The sequence below is a fragment of the Podarcis filfolensis genome (genome assembly GCF_964270895.1).
Source record: "Podarcis filfolensis genome assembly, chromosome: 10".
In the NCBI taxonomy this organism is placed as follows: domain Eukaryota; kingdom Metazoa; phylum Chordata; class Lepidosauria; order Squamata; family Lacertidae; genus Podarcis; species Podarcis filfolensis.
The window spans coordinates 72,615,391-72,639,235 of NC_139612.1; the positions used below are offsets into that span (position 1 = coordinate 72,615,391).

General features: G+C 49.3%; 1 protein-coding gene across 1 annotated transcript in view; it reads right to left on the reverse strand.

Annotated features, from left to right (window-relative positions):
- The window catches only part of MAPK8IP2 (mitogen-activated protein kinase 8 interacting protein 2), a 48,577-nt gene that overhangs the window by 10,049 nt on the left and 14,683 nt on the right, over positions 1–23,845 (reverse strand). The window contains exons 2-5 of the mRNA XM_083572592.1: positions 17,129–17,234; positions 11,338–11,562; positions 5,435–5,552; positions 1,562–3,850 (exon numbers count right to left, since the gene is read on the reverse strand). Of these exons, the coding sequence (XP_083428718.1) occupies positions 1,562–3,850; positions 5,435–5,552; positions 11,338–11,562; positions 17,129–17,234 (2,738 nt within the window). The remainder of the gene's footprint in view (positions 1–1,561; positions 3,851–5,434; positions 5,553–11,337; positions 11,563–17,128; positions 17,235–23,845) is intronic.

Genomic DNA, 23,845 nt, shown 5'->3' on the forward strand with positions numbered 1-23,845 from the left:
CCAATCAGGGATGGGATGTGGCATCTTGTACCAATCAGGCATGCGGTGCAGCACCTCTACCAATCAAGGGCAGGGTGTGGCATCTTGTACTAATCAGGGATGGGGTGTGGCATCTGTACCAATCAGGCATGCGGTGCAGCACCTCTACCAATCAAGGGCAGGGTGTGGCATCTTGTACTAATCAGGGATGGGGTGTGGCATCTTATACCAATCAGGGATGGGGTGTGGCATCTTGTACTAGTCAGGGATTGGGTGTGGCATCTTGTACCAATCAGGGATGCAGTGCAACACCTCTACCAATCAAGGGCAGGGTGTGGCATCTGTACCAATCAGGGATGGGGTGTGGCATCTGTACCAATCAGGGATGCGGTGCAGCACCTCTACCAATCAAGGGCAGGGTGTGGCATCTTGTACCAATCGGGGATGGGGTGTGGCATCTGTACCAATCAGGGATGCGGTGCAGCACCCCTACCAATCAAGGGCAGGGTGTGGCATCTTGTACCAATCAGGGATGGGATGTGGCATCTGTACCAATCAGGGATGCGGTGCAGCACCTCTACCAATCAAGGGCAGGGTGTGGCATCTTGTACTAGTCAGGGATGGGGTGTGGCATCTGTACCAATCAGGCATGCGGTGCAGCACCTCTACCAATCAAGGGCAGGGTGTGGCATCTGTACCAATCAGGGATGGGGTGTGGCATCTGTACCAATCAGGGATGCGGTGCAGCACCTCTACCAATCAAGGGCAGGGTGTGGCATCTTGTACTAATCAGGGATGGGGTGTGGCATCTGTACCAATCAGGCATGCGGTGCAGCACCTCTACCAATCAAGGGCAGGGTGTGGCATCTGTACCAATCAGGGATGGGGTGTGGCATCTGTACCAATCAGGCATGCGGTGCAGCACCTCTACCAATCAAGGGCAGGGTGTGGCATCTTGTACTAATCAGGGATGGGGTGTGGCATCTTGTACCAATCAGGGATGGGGTGTGGCATCTTGTACTAGTCAGGGATTGGGTGTGGCATCTTGTACCAATCAGGGATGCAGTGCAACACCTCTACCAATCAAGGGCAGGGTGTGGCATCTGTACCAATCAGGGATGGGGTGTGGCATCTGTACCAATCAGGGATGCGGTGCAGCACCTCTACCAATCAAGGGCAGGGTGTGGCATCTTGTACCAATCGGGGATGGGGTGTGGCATCTGTACCAATCAGGGATGCAGTGCAACACCTCTACCAATCAAGGGCAGGGTGTGGCATCTGTACCAATCACACTGTTAGGACAGAGGGCTTCTTTTTCCAAGGATAGGAAGCCAATTGCAGAGGCCTGCCTCTCGGCAGGAAGACAGCCAATCCAGACCATCTGTGGCCACAATGGGGCAGCAGAAGGTGAGGCCCTGAGGGGGTCCCTGTTGCTTGGGAGCCAGGAGACCAAAGCAGAAGGGCTCCTGGATCTTGCATCCAGGTGACTGGGGTGGCAACAGGCAGTCGTGTGCTGGTCGCAGGAAGTGCCCTCCCTCCCTCCCACCCCGCCCCCTGCAGCCACAGAGGGGGTGGCACTCACTGGAGGAACGGGAGGTGCTGTTGACAAAGACGTTAAGGAACTTCTTTGAGAAGTGGAGGTCAGCCTCGGGCGAGGAGTCCTCCGAGGAAGAGCTGCGCCCGTCTGGAGCCACCAGCCCCTCCCCAAAGTCACTGCCCGCGTCCTCCAGGTCGGCGGCATCGCAGGCCCTCAGCAGCTCGCTGTCGTCGCTCAGCACCGACGTGCAACGCTTGAGGCTGACCAGCTCCAGCTGGGTGTTTTCGTCCACGACGAGGGTGTACTTGACGGAGTCGTAGGCCAGGGAGTCGTCCAGGGCTATGGTGGGCGGGGGCAGGGGCATCTCCTCGGAGAAGGGGGAGCCCTTCAGGCTGCCTAGGGAAGGTGCCTCCCCATCCTCCTCCTCCTCGGGAGAGTAGGCGAAGCTGAAGCAACGGTTGGTCTTGGCGGTGGAGACGTCCAGCCCCTCGCTGCCCTCTAACCGGACGTCGTCAATCATGTCGTTGTCCTCCAAGATGCCAGAGTCCAGGTCCCCGTCGATCGCCCAGTCCTTGGGCCCAGTGGCTGGGTCGGCTTTGACCGCTACCTCCCTGGGGGGCAAGCCCTTGGCTGGGGTGCCGCCGCCGCTCTTGCAGCAGCCGGAGAGTGGCCTCCCAGGAAAGACGGGAGCAATGGTGTCGTTGGTCAGGTTGCTCATGAACAGGTAGGGCCCCACCTCGTCCGCCGGGCCCCCTGGCTCAGTGGGCTTCTCGTCCTCTCGTAGCGAACACCGGAGGGTCTCCATGTCCACCAGCTCGATGCTCTGCGGAGGGCCGGGCTGCGCCTCCCCCAGGGCCTCGCTGGGGATCTCGGGCTCCAGGTCGGAGGCGGGAGAGATGGTGTCCGAGAGGGAGTGGGCCGTCGGGAAGCACTCGTCGGCGCACTTGATGGGGTACGAGCCTTCTGAGATCATCTTGTTCACCAGGTTGCTGAGCAGCCACGGGGAGTCGGAATCCTCGCTCAGGTCCGGCTCCGACTCGGAGTCAGAATCAGAGTCGTACTCGCTGTTCCCCGCTCGGTCGTCGCTGTCGCTGCGGCCCTTGGGCACCAGCTTGGCCCCCACCGGCAAGTAGAAGGAGCGCCGCAGGGTCTCCAGGCTGTGGTCGGGGTCGATCTCCAGGTCCAACGAGTCCGAGAGGGGCCTGTCCATTGGCTCGACGGGAGCGGACGGGTCCTCGTAGAACTCCTCTATCTTGAGGGCTGCCAGGCTGTCCCTCCTCACCACTGCGCTCTCCGGGGCCACCGCCACCCCGTCCTCCTCCTCTTTGCCCACGTCTAGCAGAAGGGTGTCCTTCAGGCCCAGCACTCCGCGGGACTCCAGGTCTGCCTCCAGCTCGGCCTCTGAGCCAGGGGAGCTGGCCTCCTCAATGGAGTTGGTGAGGTGGGAGGAGCGTCCACTGCTGCTGTCGCTGCTCAGGTCCAGCTCCGTCTCTGAGATGCTGGAGATCATGTTGCTGGCCAGGCGGTTCCCGCTGCAGGCAAAGGCCGCCTCGATCTCGCCCTCCACGTCTGAGTCGGAGCCAGGCGAGCTGAGGTCCTCGCTGTGCCGGCTGCACGGTGGGAAGGACTTGGAGTTGCGGCTGGTGAGGTCTGCCTCAATACCGGGGTCTGACGAGGGGGACGTGGTGTCCGACGAGGCAGAAGGTGGCCCTCGCACGCTGGGTGCCCGGCCCCTGTGGCCGCTTTCTCCTTCGGAGCTCAGGGATTCTGTTGCTGTTCTGGTCGGGGCAGCATGGTCTCCCGTGGGGTGGCTCCTTCCAGACCCAGCGTCTCGGCGGCCCTTGGGAGCCTCATCGTCCGACAGCGGGGAGCCTCCCTGGTCAATCAGTGAGATGGGGGACCCGTGCCCTGATTTCCCCCCAGCAAAGACGACGGGGGAGCCCCCAGCTACCTTCTCTGCCTCCTGGCATCCTGCCGCATCCCTCTGGAACCTGGCGCAGTAAATCTCCGTTGCCGGTGACCTGTGGGGGCTGAAGACGGGCGACTTAGATGCCAGGCGTGTGATGGGACCTTGGGGATCTTCTGCAACCTCCCTGGGGGCCTGGACAGATGAATCTGAAGGAGGCTGAGAGCAGGGCATGGAGGAGACGATGTTCATGTTGTAGTCCTCCCCAGGTCGAGCAGGGGGAGGGGCCTCCCGCAACTCCTGGCTGTTCCCTTCGGCATCATAAAGCGGTGGTTTGCAAGGAGGTTGGGCTCGGACAGGGCCTGTGCCACTCCGAGCGTCCGAACACGGTCCATCCTGGAGACACGGGTGCACAGGGGAGGATCGCTCTGCAAGGGGAAGGAGCAGACGGCAAAGTTCAGGACTCAGGAACCATCCCGACAACACTCTAGTGAGGTCAAAGCCAGCAATCTGGGGAAGTCTACACGACCACCGCCCAGAGCTGAAGCCTGATGCTCACCCTGGGCCTTATCTAGTTGGACCGACCTATCACTGTGCGATAGATAGATAGATAGATAGATAGATAGATAGATAGATAATTTATTACTGTCGGAGACCAGCTTATAAAACACACTTGGGGGTACAATCCCAGAAGGAAAACAAACGTTTAAAACAATGTACAACAATAAATTTAAAATTTATAAATGTGATAAGTGTATAAACACTTTAAACTTTAAGATAAGCTACCGCAGAGAGATGACCCAGAGTCACCCATGGAACCAAGTTTGGGGGTTTTCTTAACGAACTAGTTTGGGTCGGGGGATGGTCTGCGCCTACAGATCTGTACACAGAATTTGGAGGCCATCCGGGTCATCTTATGACCTTTGCCTAACAGGAAAAGGTCAATTTTTTGCTTTTCCGGGAGGTCAGTGAACCTCACCAGCAGGGGATCAGTGGTCTCACTACGTGCCTCTTCATAAAAGGGACATCTAAAGAATAAGTGCTCTGGGCTTCCTATATCCCCCAATGAACAGGCGCAAAGTCTCTGAGCATATGGGACTTTTTTAAAGGACCCTTCCAGGACCGGCGAGGGCAGAGCCGAGCTTCTGGCAAGTGTAAAGGCCCTTCTAGCATTTTTGGAAAGAAAGAAGAGCTACGCTGCCGGTGCAGCTATATATATCTCGATTTCTCCAATTGTATAGTCGGGACACCTTGAGCAGTCCTGTTTCACCGTGCGATATATCCGAGACCTCCAAAGGCCTTTGCTGTTGCCATTCCACACAGAATAATAATAATTTAAAAAATCCTTCCAGTAGCACCTTAGAGACCAAGCTCATACCAAGAACAAATTTAGTTGGTCTCTAAGGTGCTATTATGGGATGCGGTGGCACTGTGGGTTAAACCACAGAGCCTAGGACTTGCCGATCAGAAGGTTGGCGGTTTGAATCCCCACGACGGGGTGAGTTCCCATTGTTCGGTCCCTGCTCCTGCCAACCTAGCAGTTTGAAAGCACATCAAAGTGCAAGTAGATCAAAAGGTACCACTCCAGCGGGAAGGTAAACGGCGTTTCCGTGCGCTGCTCTGGTTCGCCAGAAGCGGCTTAGTCCTGGTGGCCACATGACCCGGAAACAGTACGCCGGCTCCCTTGGCCAGTAAAGCAAGATGAGCGCCGCAACCCCAGAGTCGGCCACGACCGGACCCAATGGTCAGGGGTCCCTTTACCTTTAAGGTGCTACTGGAAGGATTTTTTTAAAAAAAACATTGTTCCAACACGGCTACCCACCTGTAACCACACAGAATGTGATTTGTCAGGGGGATAGGCTGTGTGGTCTAACTGGGACCTGCACTGGGGTTATTTAGACCTGTGGGCTGAAAGTCTCTGTACCTCTGTACCTCCACCATCCTGCACAGTTTCTGCTTGCTGTGGAGAGCCAGTTCTCCCCAGGGGGCCAGGTGTATGGGAGAGCACTCACCAGCATGGGGCACCGAAGAGGAGGAGGAGGAAGAAGAAGTGTGGAGCAGAGTCTCCTGCCAGGTGGCCCTTTGCAAGGGGGGCGCTGGGTTGCAGCCGCTGTTGTTGTTCAGGGAGTCCTGGTCACGCAGGGGAGGAAGCGAGAGCAGAGATGAGTTAAAGAAAATGTTTAAAAGTACTTTTGTGGAAAAAAACCAGAGGCATTTCTGTTAGCTGTAGCAGGGGAAGAGACCCCAAAGAGAGACATTAAATGGTTAATGTATGCGACAACAGCAGCAAGAACTCTTTTGGCCCAAAAATGGAAGCAACAGGAAATCACTTCGTAAAAAGAGTGGTGGATGAAGATGATGGACTACGCAGAACTGGCAAAGCTGACCGGGAAAATCCGAAACCGGCGTGACCAAGCTTTCCAAAAAGACTGGAGTAAATCTGTACAATATCTGAAGGATAACTGTAAACAATTAACAACACTAGAAGGGTTGTTGCAAGAAAACTCGCAAGGTGTATGATTTGTACCTTCTGCATATTTATTTGAAATTTTGTGATAAACGGAAGGAGTGAAACGTAAAATGTATAATGGAAATGTAAAATGTATAATGGAAAATGGAAAAATGTATAAATGGTATGAAGTACTAATGAACTATGAAAGTCATGAGACGGGATGGAGGGAAGTTGAAGCTCAATAGAGCAAATATGTAAAGAGTATACAGTAATGTTTAAATGTGATAAAATGGAAATTTAACAAGAAAAATCACAGAATCATAGGTTTGATACACCCAAAGGTCACCTATTTCAACCGCCTGCAATAATGGAATCACAGCTTAGGAACCCTGACAGAAGCCCCACTTCTTGTTGTTGTTTAGTCATTTACTCGTGTCCGTCTGTTCTGGACCAGAGCACATCAGGCACTCCTGTCTTCCACTGCCTCCCGCAGTTTGGTCAAACTCATGCTGGTAGCTTCGAGAACACTGTCCACCCATCTCGTCCTCTGTCGTCCCCTTCTCCTTGTGCCCTCTATCTTTCCCAACATCAGGGTCTTTTCCAGGGAGTCTCCTCCAGCAAGAAGCCCCACAACCCCTGTTTTAAACCCTCCAATGAATCACAGAACTGTAGGGTTGGAAGATACACCAAGAGTCATCTAGATCCAACCGCTGCAATGAAGGGATCACAACAAACTGTGCCGAAGGAGGGAGCTGCTCAGTCAGGGATTGCTGCAGTCTACCATTCCAAGAGAGGATCCACTTCTGGTTTGGGGCCTACGGTTGAGAGCATTTTTGCAGCGCTGAATCGGAAAAGGAGCTCTTCCAAAACCATGATGGCACAGAAGGAGTTGCCTCAAAGAATGAGAGCAGCCCTTGCTCCTTTCAGAGTCCCACCTGACTCGCAGGATCTGGGGCACAAAGTGGGTTGACGGAGCGGGTCGATGGAGCTGCAGAAGATTGTGCCACTAGATATCAGATTAAGGCACTTAACCGGCAGCTCCAGCAGTGGGAAAGGAAGACACCTACTTTGATTGCAGAAAGCCCCAGGTGAGTGTTGGCTTTTCCAGATAGGACTGGCACAGGTTTGTCAAGGGTCACCAGCCACGATGGCTATGCTCAAGAATTAGCATAATAATAATAATAATAATAATAATAATAATAATAATAATATGATAATTTGTTTTTTATACCACGCCCACCTGGCTGGGTTTCCCCAGCCACTCTGGGCGGCTGCCAACAGAATATTAAAAACACAATAAATACATCAAACATTAAAAACTTCCCTAAACAGGGCTGCCTTCAGATGTCTTCTAAATGTCAGATAGTTGTTTACAGTGGTGCCCCGCAAGACGAACGCCTCGCAAGACGAAAAACCCGCTAGACGAAAGGGTTTTCCGTTTTTCGATGCGCTTCGCAAGACAAATTTCCCTATGGGCTTCCTTCGCAAGACGAAAGCCCATAGGGAAATCTCCAGGACAGCGGGGAAGCACAGCGCGTCTTCCCCACTGTCCTCGGACCTCCTCCGAAGGCTGGCGGTGGGGCGGAGAGACCTCCTCCCGCCGCCAGCCTTCGGAAGGCTCCTCCGAAGGCTGGCGGTGGGGCGGAGAGACCTTCTCCCCGCGCCAGCCTTCGGATGGCTGTCCTGAAGACTTGCGGTGGGAGGAGGGTTTTCCTTCCCACCGCCAACATTCAGAATGCTGTTCTGAATGTTGGCGGTGGGGAGGAAAAACCCTCCTCCCACCGCAAGCCCCGGGAACAGAGGAGAAGCGCTGCGCGCCTTCCCCTCTGTTCCCGGACCTGTCCTGAAGGCTTGCGGTGGGGAGAAAAGCCCTTCTCCGCACCGCCAGCCTGGCAAGCGGTCTCCATAGGAACGCATTAATTGATTTTCAATGCATTCCTATGGGAAACCGTGCTTCGCAAGACGAAAAACCCGCAAGAAGAAAAAACTTGCGGAACGAATTAATTTCGTATTGCGAGGCACCACTGTATTTCCTTAACATCTGATGGAAGGGCGTTCCACAGGGTGGGTGCCACCACCAAGAAGGCCCTCTGCCTGTTTCCCTGTAACCTCACTTCTCGCAGGGAGGGAACCGCCAGAAGGCCCTTGGAGCTGGACCTCAGTGTCTGGGCTGAACGATGGGGGTGGAGACGCTCCTTTAGGGATACTAGGCCTTTGAGGCCGTTTAGGGCTCTCAAGGTCAGCACCAACACTTTGAATTGTGCTCAGAAACATACTGGGAGCCAGAGTAGGTCTTTCAAGACTCCAGATTCTGGTATGAGTTTACCTGATCTGGATTAACGTGCAGATCAGAACGTAGATGAATTTTGTGAATCAACTCTTGAATTGGAGAAGTATCCAAGGGGATTTAAAATAGTGCCTTTCCAGGTGAAATGTGTTTGGGAATGCCTGTTTGCGGTGAGAAAACTGCTGCATCGCCAAACTTTTCTGCGTTATTTAATTATTTCATAAAATTTGCACAATGCTTGACTGCAAAAAAAAAACACCCTCCCATTTTTTCCCCATTGGAGGGATTGGATGACCACCTGTTATGAATTGCCAGGGGTTGAACTAGATGATCCTCAGTGTCCCTTCCAACTCTACAATTCTATGATTCCACGAAAACAAAACAAAAACGCCTCAAAGAGGTTTACAAAAAAGGGTAGATTAATAAAATTATCTTAGAAATGCAGAGTTGTAAAATAATCCCAAGGATCATCCAGCCCAACTCTCTGAAATGCAGAAATCGCAACTAAAGCATCCCTGACAGATGGCTATTACGAATAAGAAAAACTAACAGCAATAATTAAAAACTCTTAAAAAGTTAACAATGGACTAAGAAGAGAATTAAAACTCGGGCCAACTTTCTAAACATCTGGACAGGCTTGTCTAAGCAAAAATGTTTTCAGCAGGCTCCAAAAAGCGTAACGTGATATCAAGTGGCAGGTAGTTCCACAGTGCAGGCGCTGCCAGCTGCGTGAAAACAACTGAGTTCTTGCAAGTGTCCTCGGGTTTATTCCAGCTTGATCTGTGCACTGCCATGAGTGGCTTTAGGAAAGGGTTTTTATATGAATGAATCGGAACCCGTCCGTTCGATGTTGACAAAAACCGGGGCACTGGTGGTTTAAGATGTTTTCATTCATCTTTTGGAATGCTAAGGTGCTTTCAGAAAGCGAGGCCTCTTTGCCGTTCCTCTGCCTTCCTGCCCCTCTTCCGCACGGCACATTATTCGGAACGCATATTTCGGAAAACTGCACTTACAGCCTTGCCGACTGAGCCCTCTAGGGAGGGTTAATGACACAGCAGATTAAAGTTGGGGGGGGGGGAGATTGGGAAAGATTAATTCCAAAAGGGGCTTAGTGACAAGCACATGAACTGACACGAGATGGGGGGGGGAGAGGATGTTTTGAAGCAGCTGCTTCCGTGGGGAAAGGAGGGAAGACTACAGATGCCCGACCCAGCACCCAGTTGGGTGCCTTTTGGAAGAAGGAATCGGAGAATCAGAGAATTTTAGACTTGGAAGGGGGCTGAGGATCATCTAGTCCAACCCCCTGCAATGAAAGAGGCAGAGCTCAGCCTGTTTGAGTTGCTATCAGTTTCCCATCGTTCAAAAGTCCACTTGAATTTGCCATTAGCTCAACATTGCCATCTAATGGCACATTTGAACAATGCACTTAAAACATTATATTTGCATCTATGTTTGTGGTCATCCCTGCCTTCTGGGGGAGTGAGCGCCATAGTTTAATTGCGCGCTGCGTGAAGAAGGACTTTCTTCGCTCTGTCCCGAACGCTGTGACAGAATTGTCCCCGAAACTAGGCAGCTTCCTCTGTTTCTGACTATTAATCCTGGAAAAGCAACAAATGCCCGACCCGGTTTTTGTAGAGCATTGCGAAACCTGCCTGTGGCGTTTGCCCGTTCTTTTTAAAATGTCTGTACAGGGGGAGAGAAAGAGTTAATAGGTAGAGGCTTATAAAAGGGCTTAGCCCGAGGTTTGGGTTGTTTGGTTGGGAAAGGCAGTTGGGAAAGCAGTTGGCAGACAGTTGTAATTAGAGAGACAGTTAGTGCAGTTGGTTCTTGTGTGAGAGGAGGTAGAAAAGTTAGAGGCAAGATAAAAATAAGACTAAGAAGGTAAAGAGTAACAAGGTTTTGAATGCAGTTAGAGTTTACTTGTGTCTGCAATAAACTACACTCTTCTTTGTTAACTTAAGAACCTGACTGAGACGAAGTGATTTACCGGGGAAGACCTGGTTGGTGGCAGCGAATTAGTGGTGTACGGGTCAATAGTCCGTGAGACCACTGGGGGCTGCGTGGAAATGCCACACGGCCTCTCTGGGCATCGCAGGCGTTGCCATCCAAACTCTTGGACATCCTGTCAGATCTGGAAACCCATCTGTGCATCAAATAGGCCAGAGGTGGTGGCAGCAGCAGTTGCCAGGCAGGGAAGACTCCCTTCCCCCACCCTCATTTGGGGGGTGCAAAGCAGGACTCTGCTCTCTGCTTGCAGCTTTTAATGCAGATGAAGAGCGACTCCTTCCTGGTTTATTTATGATGCGAAATGCTCCTGGAGTCAGTCCGTGTCTCTCTCTCTCTCTCTCTCTCTCTCTCTCTCTCTCTCTCTCTCTCTCTCTCTCTCTCTCTCTCTCTCTTGCTTGGATTGCTCAGGATGTGAGAATGTTCAAGGAGTCAGGAGAGGATATATTGTTTATTAATATCCTTCCTAACTTTTTACTTTCTTGGGCTCCATGATCACTGCAGATGGTTACAGCAGCCACGAAATTAAAAGACGCCTGCTTCTTGGGAGAAAAGCAATGACCAACCTAGACAGCATCTTAAAAAGCAGAGACATCACATTGCCAACAAAGGTCCGTCTAGTTAAAGCTATGGTTTTCCCAGTAGTGATGTATGGAACTGAGAGCTGGACCATAAAGAAGGCTGATCGCAGAAGAATTGATGCTTTTGAATTCTGGTGCTGGAGGAGACTCTTGAGAGTCCCATGGACTGCAAGAAGATCAAACCTCTCCATTCTGAAGGAAATCAGCCCTGAGTGCTCACTGGAAGGACAGATCCTGAAGCTGAGGCTCCAATACTTTGGCCACCTCATGAGAAGAGAAGGCTCCCTGGAAAAGACCCTGATGTTGGGAAAGATGGAGGGCACAAGGAGAAGGAGAAGGGGACGACGGAGGACGAGATGGTGGGACAGTGTTCTCGAAGCTACCAGCGTGAGTTTGACCAAACTGCGGGAGGCCGTGGAAGACAGGAGTGCCTGGCGTGCTCTGGTCCAGGGGGTCACGAAGAGGCGGACACGACTAAAGGACTAAACAACAACAACAAACCTGCTGTTGCAGAATGCTTTGGGACCAGGTTGCTTCCAGGAGTTGCATTTGCAAAACTCTGGGTGCCCAAGGCTCTCCTCCCGGACTCACCTGTGTGCCCGTCACGGTCAGGTTGAGAGTGGTGGGGCGATGCTTCTGGGTCTCCTCTGGGGTGGGCGAAGGGATTGGAGACCCTGAGGGTGAGGGGGGCACCTCCTCCAGCCCGTTCCCTTCCTCCTCCTCTTCGTTGTCATCGATCATCTCAAACTCCTGGAAATCGTCCTGGAAGGTGGAGATGGGGTTGGGCTGCTCACATCTCTCCAGCACCAGGCAGTCCTGGCAGGGGGAGAAAACAAATCCTATTAGATATTTGGATATATTTGGGAATATGGGCTACAAATAAATTAAAAAATGTAGTCAAGCTGTTTTGTGGCTTGGAAAAAGAGCTGGAATTTTGAGATTCCTTACCTATCTCTTATTTTTAAATGTACATTTTTATTGATTTTCTAACATATCAGTTAAAAAATCAATTTTTATTGATTTTTTAACATATCAGTCATACAACATATCTTCACATCTTATACAATATTTTTGACTTCTGTCAACACCTCTGATGATTTTCCGTTGTTTATCGCTTATTCTGCATTTCTTAATTTCCTATTACATTTAATTATCCTTAACTAATAATTCTTTTCATAGTCTTTCTTGCAATATTTCAAATAATCCACCTTACAAACTTCTTGCAATCCTACTAGCGTAATCTGTTCATCACAATTACTTTTCAAATAGTTCATATATTTACTCCAGTCTTCTAAGAATCTCTGATCCCACAAGTTTTGAATCCTTCCTGTTAATTTATCTAATTCTGCATAGTCCATCAACTTCATTCTCCATTCTTCTTTCGTCGGCAGTTCTTCTTGCTTCCACTTTTATGCCAATAGTATTCTTGCTGCTGTAGTTGCATATAAAAACAACTTACAATCCTGTCTATTAATATCCTCTCCTACAATGCCAAGTAAAAATGCTTCTGGTTTCTTAATAAATGTATATTTTGACATCTTTTTCATCTCATTATATATCATTTCCCAAAAGCTTTTCACTTTTTTGCATTCCCACCACATGTGATAAAAAGTTCCTTCCTTTGGGATTCCTTACCTATCTGACAGTACAGGAGAATATCTACAGTAAAAAGGAGCATCGTGTTCTGAATCTTATTTATACTAAATATTCCATTAGTTGTCCTGTTTGAAATATTGTCAAAATCGCAGCGATTGATATAACATTTTATGCAGCAAGAAAAACGCCTTAGGGTAGGTAGGTGCCAGAACTCTGTGTAAAAACAAAACTAAAAAACCAGAGCAGAGAGGTATGGCAAGATATTTCTTCATGGCCTTGGGTTTATTTTGTTTAATTATAAAATAATAAATAATAGTCCAGACTAGACATGCATTTTCCAGCCTCATCCCTGCCATTTGCTTCTCCTGGACATGAGATGAAGTCGAGCATCGGAAGATTCAGGACTGATGCAGGGAGCGTTAAACTATGGAACTCACTGCCACAAGAGGCAGTGGTGGTCAAGCACTCGGATGCCTTTAAAAGAGGAGAAGCTATCTTAGTGCCAGATTTACGTATAAGCTAAGCAAGCTATAGCTTAGGGCCCCACTCCCTTGGGGGCCCCCCAAAAAAATTAAAGGGAAAAAAACCCTGGATGTACGTTTCCAATATAGAAGATAAAAAACAAATAAAATAAAACCTACATACAGCAACCGTGTTTTGTGTTGTGTAGGCTCCTATGATGTAAGTCATGGGCCCCGCCTGCTGGCCTGCTCCCTAAAATACCACTGCTTTGCTCCTTTGCTCTATATATAGGGTGCCTACATTCTGCTCTTTATAATTATTAGTAGTTTGCATCATATATTTACATCTATTATTATTTCATGTTATAGCAAGTATCTAGAGACTAGATTTTTTCCTTCCAGTAGCACCTTAAAGACCAACTAAGTTAGTTCTTGGTATGAGCTTTCGTGTGCATGCACACTTCTTCAGATACACACGTGTGCATGCACACGAAAGCTCATACCAAGAACTAACTTAGTTGGTCTTTAAGGTGCTACTGGAAGAAAAAAAAAAAATGTTTTGACTACGGCAGACCAACATGGATACCTATCTGTAACTAGAGACTAGATTATGAGTCTTTGTAAATTGTGTTTCTAAAGGAACTTTTGTTATTGCCAAATGCCGTTATTAAGTTTGTTATGAATAAAAAATCATTTTAAGTTAGAGCTTAAGAATTATTTCACTATTAATATACTTCTTCTTAATTGTATTTCAGTTCAACAATTACTTTGATAAAATACATATTTTGTTATGTGCAAATGGCTTGAGATACCTATTAGGTCCATCAATGACCATATACAGTGGTACCTCGGGTTACATACGCTTCAGGTTACATACGCTTCAGGTTACAGACTCCGCTAACCCAGAAATAGTGCTTCGGGTTAAGAACTTTGCTTCAGGATGAGAACAGAAATCGTGCTCTGGCGGCGCGGCAGCAGCAGGAGGCCCCATTAGCTAAAGTGGTGCTTCAAGGCTAAGAACAGTTTCAGGTTAAGTTCGGACCTCCAGAACGAATTAAGTACTTAACCCGAGGTACCACTGTAGTATATATTCAACTCAAAAAAACAGCAACAATTTGTTGCGGACAAAGGACAGCTGAAGATATCAAGGGCCCCATTACCGTCAGCGACTGAGGGCCTCATCAAACCTAAATCCGGCCCTGAGCCATATTCATGGAGGAGAGAAATGTCAATGGCTACTCACCAGAATGGCTCTGCTCTGCACTCCACAGTCAGAGGCAATAATAATAATAATAATAATAATAATAATAATAATAATAATAATAATTTATTTATACCCCGCCCATCTGGCTGGGTTTCCCCAGCCACTCTGGGCGGCTTCCAACAGAATATTAAAATACAATAGTCTATTAAACATTAAAAGCTTCCCTAAACAGGGCTGCCTTCAGATGTCTTCTGAAAGTCTGGTAGTTGTTTTTCCTCTTTGACATCTGGGGGGAGGGCGTTCCACAGGGCGGGCGCCACCACCGAGAAGGCCCTCTGCCTGGTTCCCTGTAATTTGGCTTCTTGCAGTGAGGGAACTGCCAGAAGACCTTCAGAGCTGGACCTCAGTGTCTGGGCAGAATGATGGGGGTGGAGACGCTCCTTCAGGTATACTGGACTGAGGCCATTTAGGGCTTTAAAGCACCAACACTTTGAATTGTGCTCGGAAACATACTGGGAGCCAATGTAGGTCTTTCAGGACCGGTGTTATATGTTCTCAGCGGCCACTCCCAGTCACCAGTCTAGCTGCCGCGTTCTGGATTAGTTGTAGTTTCTGGGTCACCTTCAAAGGTAGCCCCATGCAGAGCGCATTGCAGTAGTCCAAGCGGGAGATAACTAGAGCATGCACCACTCTGGCCAGACAGTCCGCAGGCAGGTAGGGTCTCATCCTGCATACCAGATGGAGCTGGTAAACAGCTGCCCTGGACACAGAATTGACCTGCACCTCCATGGACAGCTGTGAGTCCAAAATGACTCCCAGGCTGTGCTCCTGGTCCTTCAGGGGCACAGTTACCCCATTCAGGACCAGGGAGTCCTCCACACCCACCCACCCCCTGTCCCCCAAAACCAGTACTTCTGTCTTGTCAGGCAGGATTCAGCCTCAATCTGTTAGCCACCATCCATCCTCCAACAGCCTCCAGGCACTCACACAGGACCTTCACCGCCTTCCCAGTTGCTGGAACCCCAGGAAGGGAGTGTTGCTCTGGTGCTCGGATCCTGCATTCAGACTTCCCATAATGGGCATCTGGGTCGCCTCTGTGAGAAGAATAGGATGCAGGACCATACTGGCCACTGGCCTAATCCAGCAGCAGCCTCTTCTTGTGTCCTTATGGGATGTTCTGCTCCTCAGTTTCCCAAGACAGAAAGTGCTGACCGTCTTGTGCCTTCGCAGGGTGCGAAAGAGATGGCAGGGAAGTCTCTCTCCCTGACTCAGCAGCAGGGAACAGGCACTGACTCAGCAAACGCACCGCAGGTGACCTGTCAACCGCCTGCTTGGCCGAAGGTGGCCTCCCAGCTCCAGAGAGAGACCCACATGGGCTGAACAAGGATGGGAAAGTCTCCCGACCCTCTTAACCAGGGGTCGGCAACCTAAGGCCTGGGGGCTGGATGCGGCCCAATCGCCTTCTCAATCCGGCCCGCGGACGGATTGATATGAGTAGAATGTGTCCTTTTATTTCAAATGCATCTCTGGGTTATTTGTGGGGCCTGCCTGGTGTTTTTACATGAGTAGAATGTGTGCTTTTATTTAAAACACACCTCTGGGCTCTTTGTGGGGCATAGGAATTCGTTCATATTTTTTTTCAAAATATAGTCCGGCCCCCCACAAGGTGTGAGGGACAGTGGACCGGCCCCCTGCTGAAAAAGATTGCTGACCCCTGCTCTTAACGCTGCAACTAATCTGGAATGTAGCAGACAGACTGGTGACTGGGAGTGGCCGCCAAGACCACACAACACCGGTCCTGAAAGACCTACACTGGCTCCCAGTACGTTTCCAGGCACAATTCAAAGGGTTGGTGCTGACCTTAAAGCCCTAAATGGCCTCGGTCCAGTAGATCTGAAGGAGCGTCTCCTCCCCCATCGTCCAGCCTGGACACTGAGGCCTGAGGGCCTTCTGGTGGTTCCCTCCCTGCGATAAGTGAGGTTGCAGGAAAGCAGGCAGAGGGCCTTCTCGGTGGTGGCACCCGCCCTGTGGAACACCCTCCCACCAGATGTCAAAGGAATGAACAACTATCTGACATTTAGAAGAAATCTGAAGGCAGCCCTGTTTAGGGAAGTTTTTAATGCTTGATGTTTTATTGTGTTTTTAATATTCTGTTGGGAGCCGCGCAGAGTGGCTGGGGAAACCCAGCCAGATATGCAGGGTTATAAATAATAAATTATTATTATAAATTATTACTCCAGGGGAAGGTGTAAAAATTGCTGCCCCCTCCCCCTCCCACCCCTGGGGGCTTCAGTGATGCTCCTTGAGAGATCAAAGCTGCTTCTGTTTTGCTCTCCTGTAGCCTAAAACAGTAGCCTAAAACACAGGAATTAAACAGGAATTTTCACCTCCTGTTGCAGGATCTGGTTCACCTGGGTTAATAATAATAATAACAATATAATAATAATAATAATAATAATAATAATAATAATAATAATAATAAAAAATTAATAATTCTGTGTGTGTGTGTGCACGCACATGGCAAAAAGACATTCCTTAGACACCTTTTCCCAAGTCTCACTGTAAAGGGCACCAAACATTTATCTAAGGCAGTGTTGGCCCTAAATAGCTGTGATTCCTGCATCGCAGGGGGTTGGACTAGATGTCCCTTGGGGTCCCTTCTATAATTCTATGATTCTATGACTGGGAATCGCAAGCAGGGTCTGAGGCATCCAATTGGCCACTGCAAGATGGGCCCCCTTTGGCCTGGCCAAGCTGCTGCAGGGCTCTCCTTAGTTTCTCGTGATTCCTAATGGAACCTCCATGGACAGAGCCAGTCTACCTGAGGATGGCAGCCAGCAAGAGGGGGAGGAGGCTATCGCTCTTGCATCCCGCTTGCGTATGAGAAAGGGAGGCTGGCCTGATCCAGCAGGAAAATTCTGACATTCCTATTTTCATTGAAAGCAAAAGGAAAACCCGGGAAACAAAGTTTTGAGAGTTATTCTGGAGCAGAGGGGCTGCAAGTTGTGGAGCTCCCACAGAGCTGGGCTCCGGGGCTTTTGCAAGAAAGAGGACGCTGCTCATAGATCTGGTGTCCAAACTCCACCGATCCCTCCTTGACCCCGTCCACTGCCCCTCTCACCTTCTCATAGTGGTCCGAGTCGTAGTTAAGGCCGATGCCACAGTCGTCGGTGATCTCAGACAGATCTTCGTCATCAAATTCCTCCAGGCTGATGTCCTGAGGAGGCCTGGAGAAGAGAGAGGATAGAGGGGGTGCCTGTTAGCGGAACGTTTTGAGATGGGGGGCAGGGCAGGGGCAGGGCCGGATTTAGGTTTGATGAGGCCCTCAGCTACTGAAGGTAATGGGGCCCTTTCTATGTCCAGCTGTCCTTTGTCCACAACAAATGTTCGCTGTTTTTTGTCTTGAATATATGCTACATGGTAATTGATAGACCTCATAGGTGTCTAAAGCCATTTGCACATGTTGCCATGCAGCCAGCCCATAAAGAATGTAGGCACCCTATATATAGAAAGGAGCAAACCAGGGATATTTGAGGGAGCAGGTGAGCAGGCGGGGCCCATGACTCACATCATAAGAGCCTACACAACACAAAACACTGTTCCTGTATGTAGGTTTTATTTTATTTGTTTTTTATCTTCTATTTTATACCTTCTATTATTTTATTGGTTTTTTATCTTATGTTTTGGAAATGTACATCCAGTTCTTTTTTCCCTTTAATTTTTTGGGGGCCCCCAAGAGAGTTGGGCCCTAAACTATAGCTTGTTTAGCTTAAACGTAAATCCGGCACTGGGCAGGACAATGGAATAAGGGGCCACCAGGAAGGCTCCAGGCATCTCAACATTAAATTCAAAAGGGATCTTAACCGCCCTGAAAAATGCTGCTCTGTCTTAGAATCATGGAATTGCAGAGCTGGAAGGGACCCAAGGGTCATCTAGTCCAACCCCCTGCAAAAAAAGTGTTCTTAAGATGCTGCTTCATACATTAGAAGACTCATACAGCTGGAAGGGACCACAAGGATCATCTAGTCCAACCCCCTGCAATTTAGGAATCTTTTGCTCAGCACGGGTCTTGAACCCACGACCTGGAGATTAACAGCCTCATACTCTACCCAATCAGCTGTCCCAGAGCTTTGCTGAACAGTTCAGCCTTCTCACTCACAGCCTAAGCTCAGTCTCCCTCCCTGCTCTTCCATAAATTAGCCAAGCGTTTTCCTCTAGCTCTAAGAAATTCAGGCCTGGGAGGACTCTTCCAAAGCTGTTTGGCCGCGGAACAGACCCACCCCTCCCTGGACTCTCTAACCCAGGGGTCAGCAAACTTTTTCAGCAGGGGGGCCGGTCCACTGTCCCTCAGACCACAAATGCAAAATCTCTCTGCCCACGCAGCAAAAGTCTCTCCCAATCCTCTCCCAGGTGGTGGACCCAGAGAGAAAGAGTGGTCCTTTGTGGGGGGCGAAATAATTATATGCCCGTCTTTCTCCCAACCCACTGGCTCAGTGGGGTGGGGAAAGCAATTGGGAGACCCCCAGCTGCGCGCTCTTCCTTGCAGACAAAACAGCAGCCGCCCTCCATCTTCCTTCATTATCCCATGTGTTATTAAGTACATCGCGCTTGCAGCATCCCTGCAGAACAACTTGAGCAGCTTACTATCTGAGCCAGCAGTTCCCAAAGTGGGGGGGGGCCTTTAAGAGGCGAGGGGTGTCGGCGATGGGGGGAAGCGCTGGAGGTGTAAACGGCTATCAGACTTTGAAAAGCTGGTATCCCAGCATCCGGTTCCTCCATTTTGTTGCCTTAATCAAGGTAACTAGTTTTAAGCAGATCCTGAATAAATGTGCATTTTTCTTGTTCTGAATTTCGTGGGAGTGTTGTCTTCCTGAGTAAGTCTGAAGCAAAGCACTCTTCTGAATTATTATTTTTTGTGGGACATTTGGGGTGAGATTATGGAACCGACGAGGCAGTGGCACAAAAGGTTTGGGAACCACAGGTCTAAAAAAAACAACCATCAGAATGTACTGTTTCTGATACATCTGGCATTTCTTCTGTTCCTTAGATAAGTCCGTTATCTCATCTGTCTTCCACACCTCTTCGCCAAGCCCTGAGCTCTCTGCACCAGCCAGGCCTTAATTGCCCGACATGCCGTCATTAATGTTTCTTGCAATTAACATTTTCACAGTAGTAATACGATTTCCCCGCAAATCCTCACGTATGTTAACCACAGGCTTTATATAACCAGAGAAATGCTTGGCTGCTGTACAAGCGCCAGAGATTCCGGTGGAGCTGGGCTGCCCCAATGCCAGCTGCAGACCTCCCCTGCAAGGGGCAAGGGGCATCCATCTGCATGGCATGGAGGGAATTGACAGGGAGAAGAAGTCTTTCTCCCTCTCTCATAACACCAGAATAAGGACATCCGATGAAGCTGAACGTTGATGGGGTTCAGGACAGCTAAAAGAAAGCACTTCTTTGGGTGGTGCATAAACTATGGAACTCACTGCCACTGGGTTTTGTGTCAGCGTCACTTGTGGGGGTTCTGTAATAATAATAATAATAATAATAATAATAATAATAATAATAATAATAATTTATTATTTGTACCCCGCCCATCTGGCTGGGTTTCCCCACCACTCTGGGCGGCTTCCAACAGAAATTAAAAATACATTAAAACTATTTGCTTGTTGTATTTCCTTGGTGGTGAGAGAGGTTGGGGGTGGCCTAGGGCATGGGTAGACAAACTAAGGCCCGTGGGCCGGATCTGGCCCAGTCGTCTTCTCAATCCGGCCCACAGATGGTCCGGGAATCAGTGTGTTTTTACATGAGTAGAATGTGTGCTTTTATTTAAAATGCACCTCTGGGTTATTTGTGGGGCATAGGAATTCGTTCATTCCCCCCCCCATATAGTCCGGCCCCCCACAAGGTCTGAGGGAAAGTGGACCCGCCCCCTGCAGAAAAAGTTTGCTTACCACTGGCGTAGGGTGTGGTTGGTTGTCTTTGGTTGGCTATAGTGAGATTTGTTTTTGTGTGTGTGTGTGTGTTTTTGGATCAGGTTAGCCAGATTGATTCATATGCTGTCGGCGGATTCTCGTTGTTGTCTTGTTGGGCTACATATGCGATAAAGGGGACCCATACCGGGGTGAAGGTGTCCTCTTCTATTTGTCCTCATGTCAGTTTCAGTTTACAGTGGACGCTCGGGTCGCGAATGTGATCCGTGTGGGAGGCACATTCGCAACCTGCAACATTCGCAACCCGCAGCGCCACGTCTGCGCACATGCAGGTTGCAATTCAGTGCTTCTGCACATGCGCAAAGTGTGATTTAGCACTTCTGCACATACGCAACTGCCCAAACCCGGAAGTAACCCATTCCAGTACTTCCGGGTTTCAGCACGTCTGTAACCCAAAAAAACGCAACCTGAAGCGTCTGTAACCCAAGGTATGACTGTACTGGTTAGTTTTTCTAATAAGGCTGTTTCCCATACTATTTGATACCGTTGGTCCATGCTTATTCCTGACAAGTCTCTCCAGTGTCTGGCTAGGATGCTTCTGGCTGCTGAGAGTTAGGTGGGCTATGAGCTTTTTGTGATGTGAGTGGGCATTATTGTCTGGGAAGATGTTCAGTAGGGCCAGTTCTGGGGTGACTTCTAACACTCGCTTAGTTATTTTGCATATTTCTGGTATGATTGATGTCCAGAAGAGTTGGATTTTGGGGTGCCTACTAGCCAAGAAGGCTATGTTCTGCCTCCACAGTGGGAGACAGAGATGCTTCTGAATGGAAGTTCTTGCTCTCAAATCCTGCTTGCCGGTTTCCCACAGCACATGCAGCTGTTCAGCCGCTGTGAGAACAGGATGCTGGAGGAGATGGGCCAGATTTCGGTTTGATGAGGCCTTAAGCTACTGAAGGTAATGGGGCCCTTAATGTCCAGCTGTTCTTTGTCAATAACAAATGGCCGCTGTTTTTTGTGTTGAATATATGCTATATGGAAATTTATGGACCTCATAGGTATCTCAAGCCATTTGCACATAACAAAATATGTATTTTATCAAAGTAATTGTTGAACAGTCCATGCAGAATGCAAAGTCCATGCAGAATGTAAAAGGTAAAGGTAAAGGGACCCCTGACCAGTCGTGACCGACTCTGGGGTTGCGGCGCTCATCTTGCTTTATGGGCCGAGGGAACCAGCGCACAGCTTCCGGGTCATGTGGCCAGCATGACTAAGCCGCTTCTGGCGAACCACAGCAGCGCATGGAAACGCCATTTACCTTCCCGCCGGAGCGGGACCTATTTATCTGCTTGCACTTTGACGTGCTTTCGAACTGCTAGGTTGGCAGGAGCAGGGACCGAGCAACGGGAGCTCACCCCGTTGCGGGGATTCGAACTGCCGACCTTCTGATCAGCAAGCCCTAGGCTCTGTGGTTTAACCCACAGTGCAGAATATAGGCACCCTATATATAGAAATGAGCAAACCAGGGATATTTTAGGGAGCAGACTAGTAGGCAGGGCCCATGACTTACCGTATTTTTTGCTCTATAAGACTCACTTTTTCCCTCCTAAAAAGTAAGGGGAAATGTGTGTGCGTCTTATGGAGCGAATGCAGGCTGCGCAGCTATCTCAGAAGCCAGAACAGCAAGAGGGATTGCTGCTTTCACTGCGCAGCAATCCCTCTTGCTGTTCTGGCTTCTGAGATTCAGAATAATTTTTTCTTGTTTTCCTCCTCCAAAAACTAGGTGCGTCTTGTGGTCTGGTGCGTCTTATAGAGCGAAAAATACGGTACGTCATGGGAGCCTACACAACACAAAAACACTGTTGCTGTATGTAGGTTTTATTTTATTTGTTTTTTATCTTATATTTTGGAAATGTACATCCAGTTCTTTTTTCCCCTTTATTTTTTTTGGGGGGGGGGGCTAAGCTATAGCTTGTTTAGCTTATACGTAAATTCGGCACTGAGATAGGCCCCGGCCTGATCCAGTAGGCTCTTTTCATGCTCTTATCTGGTGGCAGTGGACGGGCGAGGCCTGAGAGAAAGGGTCCATCCCCAACACCACCTTGGCTGACCTGCTTCCATCTTCAGGCATCATGGCTCTTTGGAGATCCTCCACAATCTGACACCCTCCAGGTGTTCTGAACTACAATTCCCATCAGGCCCAGCCAGCCGCGGCTGAAGATGATGGGAGTTGCGTATATAGTCCAAAACAAGATCTTGCCTCTTCCTCTCAGGTCCACCCTGCCTGCTCCCTCATTCATCCAGCATCTGATGCTGCAGAGGTTAGCGGCAAAGGTAAGAATCTGCCCAATGGGACCTGTGCCAGATCCATCATCTTCTCCTGATTTATTAAGCTCTGTGCTTGCCCTGCCTCCTCTAATAGCTTGCAGTGCTTTCCAGCCTCTTGGAGAGAGAAAAGCGTTAGCCTGCGATGTCAAACGGTCAGCAGCAGCAGTAGTGCCGAGGTTTCATTTAAGCCAAGGCTCAAATCCGGTTTTCAGGGCCAGAATCAGCACTGGCAAAACAAAGGGGACCCGATGGCAAAGAAGGGCATTGCTGAGCATGTGCAGAGTGTATGTCACTCACTACCACTGAGTAATGAACTGCACATCAGGATTTAGGGAATTAGGCAGTCAGTGGAGCCCAGTGGTTCCCAAGGTGGGGATTTCTGTCTCTTGGAGGAGAATTACCTAGGGGGGTCCTAAGAGGCCATGGGGGTGGCAGGGGGCGCAGGAGGCGGTCCCTCTGAGCACGTTGATTGCTTATTTATTATGAGCCATGCTAGAGGGTCTAGAGCAGCGGTTCTCAACCTGTGGGTCCCCAGATGTTGTTGGACTACAACTCCCATCATCCCTGAGCTCTGGCGTTGCTAGCTAGGGGTGATGGGAGTTGTAGTCCAACAACATCTGGGGACCCACAGGTTGAGAACCGCTGGTCTAGAGCAAAACACCTTCCTCAATTCTTATTGAAAGTTTTACTGCCCTCAGAGAGGAATACACTGAAGAAAATCCCCTGGGTTGCAAAACACAACATTCTGAACAACAACAAGCAACATGTCGGCTAGGTGGATAATGGTGAAAGACGCAGAAAATCTAATTTTAAATATGGAACCCAGGGAGGGAGGGAAGGAGGTCCGAAGGTTCAAAAGAACCTTTTATTTTAATGTTTGAAATGGTGAAAGTTAAAATGTATAAAATTATGTAAAACACACACACACACACAGAGACACACACATACATATATATATATATATATATATAAGTTTTTCTGCCCTCGTCGCTTTCAAAACCATTTCCTTTGGCCATTTACGATTCTGAGTCATCACAAGATAGCCAGTTATTGGTAATAGCTGGCGCCGCTGGATCAAGTTCAGTTCAGTTGAATTAATTAAACGAAATAGTTTTAACTGGAGTTTGACTAAAGGTGCAATTGATTCTTCCTGTTTTGAATTTCTTTGTGTTATTCTCTTCCTTAGTGGGTCGTGCAAACCGCTATTTGGAATAATGCTTTTTTTATCGGGTAGGGGGCCCTGGGGATGGGTTTATGCAGTGCTATTTTTCTAGAAAAAGAGGTGCTGGAACTCACCATGAACGCCTAACTCAGGGGTCAGTAACCTAAGGCCCATGGGCCAAAAGTGGCCCACCGAGGCCGTTTAACCAGCCCAGCCCATGAGCCGACCCCAAACTGAGCTGCCCTCTCAGTGAGTCCTCACGCACTGCGCTAAACCGGTGCAGCACGGTGCAGGGACTCTCTTCAGCGGAAATCGCTTCTGCACAGGCATGATTTTAGGCGTCTGGGCATGCGCAGAAGTGATTTCCAGCGCCAAGGACATGAGCAGATGCGATTTCTGGCATTGTGCTGCGCCGGTA